The 14,016-nt window shown below is 40.7% G+C and overlaps 1 protein-coding gene across 5 annotated transcripts in view; it reads left to right on the top strand.

The window, feature by feature from the left end:
* The window catches only part of SLC1A2 (solute carrier family 1 member 2), an 88,528-nt gene that overhangs the window by 4,324 nt on the left and 70,188 nt on the right, over positions 1–14,016 (top strand). Inside the window, exon 2 of one of the 5 annotated variants that reach the window (XR_013340184.2) lies at positions 1,678–1,811. The exons of 3 other annotated variants lie outside the window; for them this stretch is intronic. Coding sequence is in view for 1 of the 2 variants with exons in the window: in XM_021555180.4 (XP_021410855.2) it covers positions 1,777–1,811 (35 nt within the window). In the remaining variant the exon portion in view is untranslated. Of the gene's footprint in view, positions 1–1,663; positions 1,812–14,016 lie in introns of those variants that run through there. One more of the 5 variants, XM_021555180.4, reaches the window with a different exon arrangement.

The following is a 14,016-nucleotide window of genomic DNA, read 5'->3' as shown; positions in this document are numbered from 1 at the left end:
AAGTATGGATACAATTCAAGGTTTCTTGTTTTTATGTTCTGTTTGAATGTCCTCTGCTGGCCATGACTGCAGGCAGGATGCTACTGGGAGACCTGGCCTCCTGATCTGTGCTGGCATTGCCTTTCATGAGTGCTTAACATGCTTCAAAAATCCCAGGTCCTGAGTCCATACCCACAGACTATCGTGTCTGGTATAGGGCTCAGTAGGTGGTGGGTTGATCTGTGGAGATTTACCCAAGCAGAGCATTTAAACATTTCCTTTGCTTTTACAGGGTCTTGATAGGACCTAAAGGTTACGTTAGATTGACTCAGATTGGTTGATACCCATGCTTGCCTTCAGACCTCTGAGCAAAGTCCGTGCTTCACGTGGTTTTATTATGGCTCTTATCTCTCTCTAGTCTTACTGGAGGGAAAGAATAAAGTACCTTGCTATTGTTTTGCTGGTTTTTTATTTGTCAAAACCAAACCTTTCAGAGTGCTGATTTAGGTACTCTAAAAATCTAGAGATGTGTTTGTATTTTGTATGCCTCTAAAGAGTGGGAGTTGCAGGTGTGAAGCTTGGATTAGGGTCTGCTCCTTCAGGAGTATAGCCACTAGGAGACACTATCACTGCATCTGTAGAAGCAGCTTTAACAGAGGCAGAGCAGGTGTGTGAGCCCAGAACTCAGCCCTCTGTGCAGGTCAACCTCAGGGCAGCCCCGTGCCTTTGGCTGGGCAGCCCTCCCCCAGTCCATGGGCATGGTTAGGGAGTCAGTGTGGGACAGTGGCCATTCCTAGTGGCACTTGGAGTGTGATCACTGTATTTTGTAGAGGTTGATAAGACTGATGTGGGTTCTTCCACTTCCATTGGTCTCAGTTCTGGAGAGTGGTCCCAGGCAAGGTTTATGAGAAGCACAGAGATGTTACTTGTTCAGATTTGTGGTGCACAGTTAACAGGCATGTCTCTCTGTGTGTGTGTGTGTGTGTGTGTATGCACCCTACTAACAAAATCAATCAGTGAAGTGGAAGAGTATGAAATGTTACTATGTTTGAATAGACAGAAGTCTGGGTAATTGCGTGGTGTTGTGGTTTGATTAATGAAATAGTGCTTCTCAGTTCTATGTACACAATATAAATGGTGTTTGTGTGATATGAAATGGCACAAATGCAGTGCTCCCATTCTGTTCACACTAGCAGATAAACTGCATGGGAGGTGCAGAGATTCCCACCTTGGTATTTGACTTTATCAGTATCTTACTTAGAAGGAAACAAACAAACAAAAAAATCTCATCTGAGGTCCATTCCTCCTCTCCAAACTTGGTTGTTTCTACATTAGTCTATAGCTATTCCTATCTTCATTGCAAGTTGCACTGTCTATGAAACTGCAGTTTCACTGTCAGGAGTACTGTTTGTCTGTACTGTTTGTCTGTGCTACCAGATCATCAAACAATAAAAGTTTGGTGCAGACCAGAGAGCATGTGATTTGATTTCTCCAAAATTAGCCACAGCTGTGGAACCCACATAGGTTTTTTACTGGCTGTAGACATATGGTTATTAGTCAACATAAGTTATCACAGGAGGCACAAATAATAAATACCTTGCTGGCATAAAGCTCTGTGAATACAAGTTAACCTGCCAAAGTTTTTTTAACAAATTTGAACATGAAGAATTCATTTACTACACAGGATTATTTTTTTAGTCATGCAGCTGAGATGGTTTTGGATCTTGGAACAGGAGTCATAAGCATTTTGCTGCATTGTCAAGACAAAGCCTGAAAGGAAGATTGCCAGCTTGTATTATGCACCTAGCCTGGAGACAACACGACACACCTAGGTGAGTCAGGAAAACTAACTTGGCATTTCATGTAGGGCTCAGACACCTGCATAGGAGAGTGATTTTTCAGGATCTGCCACAATATATACAACAAGCACACCCACACATTTCTTGTCATCTGAGCTCTTATTCTGTAATTTGCTCACAAAATCCCTCTACACAGAAACTTGAGGAATTTTTCTGGCACAAATGTTTACATAGTTCAGAGGATGAAATCTTCCAAATACTCTCACTGTTATTTTTATGCAGTATTTGAGGAGCACCAGCATAGGATGGAGATGTTTTACCCTATGCTCTTTCTTAGACATTTTGTGGGACAGATGGAGTGAATGTAGCTTGGTAATTAGTCATATCACCTGTGGCTCTGACCTCATTTCACTGTTGTCAATTGCAAATCTCTCATCAATTTCAGTAAAAGACAGGCTTTGCAGAAGATAACTCGTGATCCTTAAATGACACAATAGTTCTCATGGCCCCAGCCTTCAGTCTGGCCTTGAGATACCCTTTCAAAAAGAAGTTGTCACCTAGACATCACCTCAATTTTTATATATATTCAGATCATTTTATAGACTCACAGGGATTAATATGTTTCCTGTAAAATCTAAAGGTGTTTATTTATTTTGAACTTTTTGGAAATAGCAGGTTATATTATTGGATTAGATAGCTAAAGCCTGAAGAGATAGTGTGGTTCCTTAAAAAAATGACTGAAGTTTTCAAAAGCTTTATCTTACCAAAGGTTTCTGTGAGATAAATGTATATGCACAGCCTTCTCTGTGAACATATGTGTAGATGTTTGTATACAATGCACTAAGAATCAGCATACAAAGCAGTACTGTATTACTGTACTGGCAAATCATTGCATTTAATTTTCTCTTCTTCATTTTCCTGTTTCCCCTTGATCTACATGCTGCCCCAATGAAGACTGCTAAAAACTTTAAATTTATGAGCAGTGTTTAAAGGGTCACAGTTTTTCAGTTTAAAAAGAGTAACATTAAAACTCTGTCCTCTTTCAGAGGCAGTGTGGTTGGCACACGAGTTCCTTCATGGTGTAGGTGACACTGGGAATGCTGGGACTCTGTGCACATGGATCCCACACCAACAGGAGCCTGCAGTGTTGGGCTGTCTCTGTAAAGAGTTGTCTCTGTACCAAAGCAGCCTGTGCGTGTAGGGGCGTGGGGTGAAGGTGTAGTGCTGACAAGTGGCCCTACACATTCAGTACCTTCTTGTGTAATACCTGTCCATTTTCTGTGCGATATAATTCTCTTCTCCTGCAGAATGTGTTACAATTTATTGCTATTTGGAACAATGAATTGTATGATTTCTTGAAAACACTGGCTGGATCTGTCAAATCCATCATCTCTGTAATCATCCATCCACTAATGAAACTGCTCTTTTGCCAACTCAGTACAATGTTTCACATTGTTTTAGCCTCCAGCTTGTTACTTTAAAATGTTATTACCAGAGGCATACAAGCAATGAAGTGTGCTTTTATTATACTTAATCCTACTTCTGTATTAATTTTAGGGCTCTCAGTGTGCTTGAAGTTTTAAGACAATTAACTACAATACATTTCAGTCCTTAGGAAAGAAAACAGACTAAGTTCAAAGCTCATAGTATTTTCTAACTTTTATCTTCAACATCTTTGATTGTACATAAGCAATTCCAAATTTGGGATTCTTACAAGGAAGAACTAAAAAAGGACCAAAGCATAAAAGAATTAAGGAATACACCTGCTAATTACAGGCAACTTTAGGAGAGCAGTGTTGAATTCAAGAAAATGCAGTATTTCAGGTTCACTGCTATGTCTGAGAAATCAAATTCATTGAAGGATTTTAAAGAAAAGAAGATAGAATGAGATTTTAAAAATTAAAATAAATTAGATTTTACTTTTCTAAAATAAATTCTTAGTTTCATCTTCAGTTAAGAACACTAAAATGGTGGAGCCTCTTGTATAAAGGAAAAGATTTCACTGTGTGTTAAGGAAATGTTTTGAGTAGACTAAGACAACATTTGGGGGTTTTTTTTGTGTTTTTCAAGGTGACAACAATCTCCTCTTAGAGAGTTGTAGAGAGCAATAAAGATCCCACTCAACTTCCTTTTCTGCAGGCTGCATGAAAAGGCATATATGATTCGGTCTTCAGCTGGTTCAGTGGTGTTGCTTCCAAAATTTCCAGGAAGTTTTGAGTCTTTTTTTTTTTCCTGTCAATCTCACACCCTGCAAGTATGTTTTGCAGTGTTTATTTTCACAACTGCAGTTTTGCAGCATTGGTTTTTAGTTCTGGTAACCATATTGAGGCATAGAGGCTGCCTGCCTGAATGTTCAGTGAGCAGAATGGTAATGCCACTCCCAAAGTCAAGGTCCTTGAGCCCCAATTATGGATTGAACTTTTTCTTATTCTCTGATAGCTCACTATCAACTGCATCCCTAATTAGAGGACAGCACCTCTGAAGTAGGTATTTTGGGGCAAGCTTAAATTTAGTTCATCATGTCTTTGGTGTATTGAGAGTAATCACAGATGTATCTAAGTGTAAAATCTGTGTGAGTTAGAAAATGGTCAGTCTGGTACTAGAACACTTACAAAGTTTAAAAGTAAAATCTGCATTCAAATACTTGTCAAAAGTGTAAATGCATTAATTTATCCCAAGGAAAACAGGTAAATGGGTCTAAGGTTACATCACCTGCTAGTTCACATCTCTGTGCGGTTCAAGTTAGTCTCACTTAGCCCTACTACCCAATTTGTGCTTCACATCTGGGAATGACTGCACTTCTGATTGACAGGTGGTCTCCTCAAGCCATACCATGTGGTTTCCAGATGGTGGACTTCATCTCCCTTGAGGCAGGAACCCCTGATGTTTACCTTTCCAACTGTTCCTTGTACTTTCTGTACTGTCATTTTCTCAGCAGCTGAATGACGTTTGGATCTTGGGGATTTGCTCTCTCGCAGGGACAATGACAGATCCCTGCTAAACAAGTCACATGCACTGCTAAGCTTCTGACACTGCACATCATTCACAAAGGCTGTCTGAAAGGTGTAGGGAACAAACCTGTTTGTTCTTACTCCTTTGGACAAGTGTGTGTGATGCAGCACCCTCTTACAGGGGTTGACAAACACTTCTGGTACATGTTTCCGATCTGGGGGAGCAACGTGACAGGGACCAGTTTAGATCCTGAAGGTGGTGTAACTGTATTAGTCTGGTATTGTATCCAAGCTAATGACAGCCTCTTAGTCCAGCTAATTATCTTGAGTGCAGGAGAGCACTAGTATGGATCTGCCAGGCTAGCACACAGGCAGACACAGGTACCCTTTGTATCCCAGGTTCAGCCCATATGGAGTCTCAAAGCCTGTTTCTCAAGGCAAGGAAAAAAAATATCAGCATTATTTATGAGTACAAAAATTAGGGCTAGCATTTGTAGGTTTTACAAACCACCAACTGCCTGGGATGGCTTCGTTAATTGAGAAAGTGACAGCACATACGCAATGTGTAGCTGGGGATAAGAGAGTGGACTAGAGGCTCTTTAGAGATCCCTTCCAACTTTAACTGTTCTGAGATTCTGTGCATGACAAATACATGGTATACAGCCATCTCCCAGTGGTATCTTCATACCCTAAATCTTGGCTCTGGCTGTGATGCCATGTACTGCTGGCACACCGTCCTGCAATATACTCATCCACGTACTGATTGTTCATGAGATTGGATTCAGGCTATCTATTCATGAATAATAATCCAACCCAACAGAGACAGCCAGACCTGCTAAGTCCACACTGTGCTGGTTACTATGTGAAGAGCCTTAGGTATGCTTCTAGAGAACATTCCTGGTGTAGCTAAATCCAAACGTAATTCAGCTTCTTAACATGAACCTGAGCACAGAAGGTGGGCATCTTCAGGAAGTTCACTTCAGAAGCTCATTTTGGTCTAAATTGCTAATATAAGTTTACCCTCAGTTGGTCACTGATACACCTCAGGTAAGTGTTCCCTGGTGGGCAGGTGCTCCTGGCAGGCTCTCATCATCTCCTGGCTGCTGATGTGCATGCTAGCAGCACGGCTCCTTCTGCAGCCGTGCCCTTCAGTCTGTGTAGACTTGCCTGTGTAAGTTACTAATGACCAGCACTTGGCTGCTCGCTGTGAGCAGCACAGACTGCTGAAGGGCAAGGCATGGCTGGAGGTAAACCATGGTCTCCACTCACCCAGAATGTGGAGGCTTCTGTTGCAAATTCCTGCCAAGTGTGCAGAGGGTTCTGGGCCGCTTACAATGGCAGAGGCAGCATCTCAAGTATATATGGTTTAGTACACTTCCTTTGAGGCAGAAAGCTCTCTCATTAATTAAGCATCTGGTCCTGATCTGTGTAAGACCTACTTTTGCTGTGGTAACTGAGAAAATATTTGTCCTGAAAAGAGCACGTGTATATAAACACATGTCATCCACATACATGCATGCATTTGGGAATTAATTAACACCTGGTTGCTATTTATATCACAGAATTTAGGTCAGGTAGTGGAAAACAGATCAGAATTGCTCACCCAACATTTTAGGAGGACTTAGAATAGGCAGTGTCCCATGTGGAAATTGTGTAGGAAATACTATTCCTATTGACATAAAAACTGCCAGAGGAACCTTCACAGCTATGTAGGGAAAAAACATACTAAACCTGTCTCACTGCAATATCAAAGCACTTTGGTAGAAAGCCTTCTGCTGCTTCCAGGATTAGCTGTTTCTGTTCTTCTTGCTTTTGCTCCTGTCCCATTTGCAGGCATCTATTCCCTGGTAGTCTGCTGAAGGGGGTTCCCAGTAACCCTTTCCAAGGGGAGCCTGGTGGGGATCTTCTGAAAGATACACTAATGGGCTCAACACTTAGGGCAGAAGGGCCTCACAGTAGTCACTGTTTCTTCAAGTGAGTTGCTGGAGTGCCTTGAGGAGGACATTCCTGTCACCTTTTCTGGTAACGGGTTTGTGTCACACGGTGGCACCCTTGCAAACCAAATAAAGCTTGAACTCCCACTGCAGCCTGTCTCAGAGAGGTCTAGGGGGGTCTTCATTCTTGCTCAATAACTGAGACTTCAGTGTCTTTTTGAATGTTGATCCCCTAATTGTGTCTGGCTTGAAATCAGTGAATAGGTGGAAAGACTTACTGGGCAGCAAGAAATGATGAAACCCACAGGGACAGTGTAATTGTGTAAGCCTCATTTTTTTTTTTTTTTTGACAGCCTGGCAGTAGACACAAGATCATGGTGCAAAGGGGAAAATCCCGATACGTTGGTTGGTATTTATGGTGATTAATTTTGCCAGGACACTTCTTTTTTTCCTTAATAGTATTTAATAATGATGGTGTTACTGTCAGTTGAAGTTAAGGATTTAGTGAAACATAAACCAAGAACATATGCAGCTAAATTCACACTGAAGGAATCCCGTTCTGGCCACCTGGATTCTGAACAGCTTCCTGGCTTAGATGGAGGTATTGTGTTACCAACTGCTCTTAAATACTTACACCATTTTGCCTTTCCACAGAGGAGGTACATTGTTGAATTTAGGTGTTTCAGTTTTGCAGTTGTGCATGTTTTGGAATCCTCTGCATCTTAGGAGATCAATCCACTTGAGCCTTTTGTCACTGTGCTGATAGTGTCCAAAAGCCTGGGCTGGGTCAGAGTCCAGCTGTGGGGTAAATGTTATGTACGTTTACAGTGGAAAGACAGGTAATTGTCTGTTCTGGACAATTACACTGCCTTACAGAGCTCCAGCAAGTTGCTGCAGCAAAGGTGTGGCAGTGTGTATCGCCAGACCCTCTTTGTGTGATGTATTTTTGTAGCTAAAAAAAGACAGCCTTGGTTGTTACGGCCCTTTGATGTAGCAGTCGTGGTGATGGAAAGGAGTAAGGGGGAGTCCAAACCAACTCAATTTGTAGGCATTATTTATTCACTAACCTACAGATAAATTTTTCTAATTCAAAATATCAGTGATTAGTTAATCTATGTATGTATTATTATGTATTGCCCAAGCCAGGAGAAGAGAATGCATTTTTATGTCTTGAGGGAGTAGTAAAGATGTAGTCTTAGAAAAGCTCAAATGTCTGTCTTTATTTCTATCAAATTTAAACTTGCTCCCAAAATACCCTGTGAAGCCAGCTTATGTATCCCCTAACAATAAAACCACAAAAATCAATAATACTTAATTTATGAAGTTCTCCCACGTGTCTGGATCCCTCAGTCTGGGTTTGCCCTTTGTTTTGATAGGTACAAATGATTTTCTGCTGTATGTCATGCTATTTGATCTGCATATAAAACTTGTTCCTTGCTTAGACTTCCTTGACAAATTGATGGAACGACAGTGTAGGATTGATACAAGAACTTGAAAAAGTGTTAAGCGACAGTTTAATTTCACTGGGTGGTAACAGTTCATAATACTTAAATTCAGGCTCTGCATTGAAGGTACAAAATCACTGTGATGACTGAATCAGTGTAAGAGCTGCCGTATCTCTCCTCCTCGTGCACATACAGGAGGATTTAAGCAGTCAGGACATGTCTGAGATTGCTAGGCTGCTTCTGGCAGCCACAGCCTGCTGAGTGCTGGAGATGGTGAGAAGAAAAAGCTAGAGCTCTTGCATCAAAGCCACTGGCTGTACTTCTGCAAGGGAGCACTAAGCACCATCACTTGGAAGCTGGTCAGTGCTGATGGAAGGATCCTGGCAGAACGGGGCATGGGTTGGACAGGCATGTCAAACATCAAACTGAAGCTGCAGAAACAGCACTTTGGTTCCTGGAGGTCACACATGGCTGCAAGACTGAGAACTGAAAAGAGTGGCACAAATTAATTACCATCTTTTACCTGTGTGTTAATGCCTCATAATTGCCCTGGGTTACTCACTGACCATACACTGTTCTGTAAGTGTTTTCATAATTTTGGACACCATGAGGATATCACAATAACGTATACTGTTTCTTCATTATTTCCAAGGAGGAGAAAAAGGAAAGAGGAGGATTTTAACTTCTAGCCAGTTACCCTCTACTTACACTCTCTGCCATGAAGAAAGATGATAGTTTGGTCAACCTCCCTTCTCATCCATGATATATCAAGAGTGGCTACATAGAGGTGTTATTTCTCCAGTTTGTTTATTAGTTATGCTGTGATACTAGTGTGTCTAGGATGTGCCTCTTTGTGGCTAAAATGACATGTACAGGAAGAACAACATCTCCTAATTTAAATTCCTACATTAACAAAGTAATCAGAGGTAGCTTGGGAGAAGTAATGTACTCTTGTCTTTATAGATGGAGAGTTAAGGTGTAAAGTTGCTCCTTGTCACACCAGAATCTGCAGCTGTAGATAGGAAAATTGTTTTGTCACCATGGCCAGTCAGGCAAAGCAAAATGTTTCCCATATTTTTCTCACAGGTGATGTAGGTTATGCCTTTGCTCTGCTTGACTAGAGCAGATGGAGACCAGATGAGGGGCTAAACTTACTTCTTTGTGTGGACCTGCAGTGGTTCCCTTCCTCTTCTGAAAATACCATGTTGTCTTCACATTTGTTAAATTGTTTGGGAAAGCTTAGATTCTCCTTTTGCTTTCTCTCAGTTTATTTTTTTTTTCCCCAAGGTGAAGCTTAAATTATCTGTAAACCTGACAATCATGATTCACTTTTAGAGGCAGATAGCCTTTCTCAGAACTGCCGTTTATAAGCACTGTTGTGAACTGATGGGTTAATTAACAGTGGCTGATTTGTAAATCTAGGCTTTTAGACATGAAGAGCACATACCTGAAAGATAGACAGGACATTTACCAGTGATGGGAAATAAACTAGTGCCAAATGTACATCAAAAGCTGGAATGGAAAGATATCTATTGACAGGTGATCAGGTTATTGCATTTTGCTAATCTTCTATCACTGTTTTGTGGACTATTACAAAAGAGTGCTCAGGAAGAGGAAAGAAACCTATCTGAAGCTGGTTGTTTGTTTAACAGTTTCCTGGAATAAGGTGTCATGTTTCAACATATAGTTTCTTCCTAATAACTTACACTTGTGACATACCTTTAGATTCTGTCTAGCAGGACAGAGTAGCAGGAGACAGAAAAGTTATTATATCTGTTGACTAAGAAAGATCACACCCTAGAAAATTTTTTTTGCATGACAAAGAGTAGAAGAACAGAATAATGCATTTTCTTGAAATTGGCCATAAACAAGTATTGTGAATGGTCTTTCTTGATGAAAAAAGATGCATACTAGTCACATACTAAAAGAAACACATTTAAGCATGCAGTCACTGTTACATCCCAAGTGGCAATCTGCCACTAAATTGTCAGGTGTCTCTAGGGCATAACTGACAGACATGGCATAGTTGTAAATTGTCCCATTTGATGTGCTCCAAAATTTACATTGAAGTGAAGAGCACCTAACTGTCATTTGGTTTGTGTGTCTGGGTATTACTGACCTCAAAACACCTTTCTTAGGGTTTTATTGTCAAATTCTGTTCATCATGGTCCAAGTTCAGTGTAAAAGAAGTATTTGGGCACTGTGGAAGCAATCTTCACAGTCCCATCCCAGTAAAAATTAGAATATTCTAGCAGGTGTTTTAATTTTCAAAACTTCGAGATTGTTCATAATGGCTAATGAGTGTACTAGACATCCTTATCTTGTATTTCCTCCTCAGCATTTCCTTTGTTCAGAGTTTGGAGAAGGTGGTAGAGGAGTAACTAAGCTGTATCTTTATCTTTCTCTCTACTCAAATGAGTATCCTTCTGTTCAATAATTACACTTGTATTTCCTCTTGAAATACTCAGATTGTGTATGTGGAACAGAAAAGACTCCAGATTTTAGCCTTAAATCCAGTACTCTCATAAAATCACTCATTCACATACAAAGTGGAAGTTTTGTACACCTTGTTTAGTGCCTGTATGGACAGAGCTTCTTCTGAAGACCCCCTCTGCACTGCACTCCTTGGTGGTTTTTGACTGTTTTTGACATAAACAGACTGTTTCATGTGAGTGTGTGTTCTTAGTGACTGTGAGTGCAAATACCCACACTCACATGCACATCACTGATCACATTTTAGCACCCTTAGACATGAACATTTTTCAGTCTCAATTTTTTGAACTGATCAAGTAGTGACCCCTGACAAAAACCACAGTAGGATTTAACAGTGCTGGCTACCTGCTCTCTTCTGTTTACACTATATGCCTCTTTGTCATATTTTTGTTTAGACTACTGGCAATAGTAGTTTAGAATACTGGCAATCTGAACTAGAATCAGACTTGATAGTTGCTAGAACTAATTCATTATACAAGTGTCAGGTGTTAATTGGAAAGGAAGTGAGGGAAAAATGCATTCTAGGATTTTCACAGTGCTAAACAATTCTTTCTTTAGATGCAAGGTAAGTATTCTGCCTCTTGGTTACTTTTTAGACCTTTACTCTTTGCAACAGCAAATAAAAGTTAATTACAAAGGAATATTAAGGAGGTGGTGCACATTTAATTGCAGCTGTCTTGGCCAGCTTTGCATCATTTATTTGGGTTTGCCGGTACAGATTGCTCTGGATATTTGCCCTTGTTCTGGCAATCATTTCTCATCAGTTGTAATAGTGGAAAATTTCATTTCAGGCCTACTCTTCCTTCAGTGAGACCATTGCCAGTGTGGCTGGCAACAAAAAAACAGTGTTGGTGGAACATGCTGGTCTTTTTGCTCAAGCCCAGACTTTCATAGGATACATGATATGTGTCACATGTAAATTCTAATGGTTTGCTGGAATACCTGTTATCTGAAAGTCTTTCTTTAGAAGTCCTTCACTCTGTCTGGAAATGTATGAGCTTGCCTACTGTGAAGCAAGTTATTTGCTAATGGGCTGTGCATGAGCTACTCTGCAGTAATTCCTCACACAGATACAATTACCTCAAAGCAAGGGGAAGGTAACTGACTATACCTTGAAAGTATAGGAGACACAGCATGCTACCTTTGCCTGAACCACAATGCATTACTAGTGCAGGCAAGCCTTTAGAATTGGAAAGACTTTGCTGCCTCCCTCAAAAAAAATCTCATTTTCTTTCAGTGCACTGTGTTTCAGCAGCTTTGTTTGCCTTGGCTTGGTCCTAAACGGGACTGGCCAGATGAGGCCAGGAGATGGGGTTGAAGAATTGATTTTGACTCTGCTTGTTTTTGACTACCAGCTAGCACAGTAGGCATGAGGCACGCTGCAAGCTTGAGCCTGGCAGCTAATAAAACCACTGGATGTTATGCATTAAATGAATTTGACTCATACTTGTCTTAGAAATACAGTGTCAGAGCCTTTCTTTGCATGCTTCAAGACTTTGCCTTGTTCCCTCTTTGGCACAGTTCCTTTGCACTATGGATGTAAAAGGAGCAGGACACTTACGAAAAGAAAAATAGTGAATGATTGCTTGTGATTCAGTGGAGAAAAAAAAAAAAACACAACCCAAAGAGGTAAGGCTCAGTAACATTTAAGTGATATTTCCCAGTTATCCCTTCACAGAGCATTTTGTTAATTGTAAATGCTGCCATACAGTAATACATAATCACAAGGGCTCAAAGGCCTATATGAGAGGGTGTAATTAATGCTAAAAAAAGATGACTTGAGAAAACCAAAACAAGGCAAATAGATGCTTCCTTAGTGAGGCTGTTAGGAAAGTGCTCACATATGTTAAGTGGACTTTTTCTGTAATAAGATACATTAAATAGGCAAATGAAACTCCATTTAGCAATACACTGATAATACAACTTCTAAGTTGCAGTTGTGGAATGACATTTTTTTTCCTGCCTTATGAAAATACAAGCCTGAAATTAAATTCTGCTAGCAGATGGAGAGCAAAGATTCACTGTATTAAAAAGACAGAGTTCATAATACTCAGATCTGCTTTATAATAGAAAATATGACATAGTTTGAACTTTATATCTGTGATTTTTTTTTGTTTGCTTCCCAAAGCAGAATAGAAAGGTGGTTCATATCACCAAACTCAGCTAATCTCATTTTTTAAGAAGTGGAAAAATACCAGTCTGTGTTCCTTCCTGTTTGCTTAATGCTGCTGCTTTTAGGGTAACATGCTGGTAAAATGCATATTGGAATGTATAGGTGGATGCTTGAGGTACAGAAGGACGTGGGCTTGGTCAGAAATTAATTGAGGGAGCTGAAACTTAGCTATTGCCTCTTCATACAATTAGCCTCAAGATGCAGATCTTTCAGCCCCTTGCTGTGCTGAGACAGCTCTGCCTCTGCTCTGGGCTGGAGGAATGTAGGGCAATTTCAGTCAGGAGAGTTGTGCTGCTTCGTTAGCCCCGTGTCCTGTCTGTGGAATAAGCCTGTGTGCGGTGTTGTGGTGACCATTCTGGTCAGCCTGAGCAGGGGCAGTCTGATTCCGTTTGTCTTAAGCTGTTGAGCCCTGGGAGTCAGGGTTGGGGTGCAGCAGCCCTTCTGCAGCCTGACCCCAGAGCACCTTTTCTGGTGGAGCAGGAAGGACGTGGTTGTGCTGACCTGAGATCTAATCTCCATCAGGTCTTCAGACAAGAACCTGAACGCAAAAGCCAACTTGCCAAACAAAAATTCTGTCTAGACACTTAGGTACCATAGTGCACTTGAAACTTTTAATGTGGATGGTCATATTCTAGTGCAACAAAAGAGATAATGAAATAACTTCTCCTACCTGTTATTCTCTTCTTCCTGTCTTATTCACAGTTTATCAGAAATACGTGCCTGCCGAGCTTCTCTTTACTCTTTGTTTGCCTTTTAGATCTTAGTCATATGTAGTTTCTCTGAGTCTTGTTTCTCTCCTAGCCTTAGATTTTAAATTGAACCATAGTTACCTGATGGCTTTACTTCATGGTAGCATGCTTGTTGTCTCCTCTGGGTCAGTGTGAATTCAGTGCTCATGAAGGATGCTAAATGAGCAAACCAGAAGATTAGATTTGGGTTGGTATTTCTCTGTGGGTAGGAAGGTCTCTGATTCAGTACAGTCTTTTAAGGAGGCCTCCAAAAGTAAAAGCATCTGATTTGTATATGCTTGAAAAATTTCATTTTGCCTCTTGCAGGGAGTGAATCTAGTCCCAACAGACATTTATCCTTTGGCTTCTCCCTGCTGTGTGTGCCACAAGTAATGTTTTTGTGGTTTGTGGGACTGCTTCCTAGGAACTGAAATCACTCCTTTTACATCTATCACAAAACTGCTGTTCGTGGTTGTGTGTTTTGGTCACAGCCGAGTCAGGCTGGACTGAGTCC

This window comes from Lonchura striata, chromosome 5, assembly GCF_050655825.1.
Source record: "Lonchura striata isolate lonStrDom1 chromosome 5, ASM5065582v1, whole genome shotgun sequence".
Taxonomy (NCBI): Eukaryota; Metazoa; Chordata; class Aves; order Passeriformes; family Estrildidae; genus Lonchura; species Lonchura striata.
The sequence above is the reverse complement of the archived record's forward strand: the minus strand, read 5'-3'. Positions and strand labels throughout refer to the sequence as shown.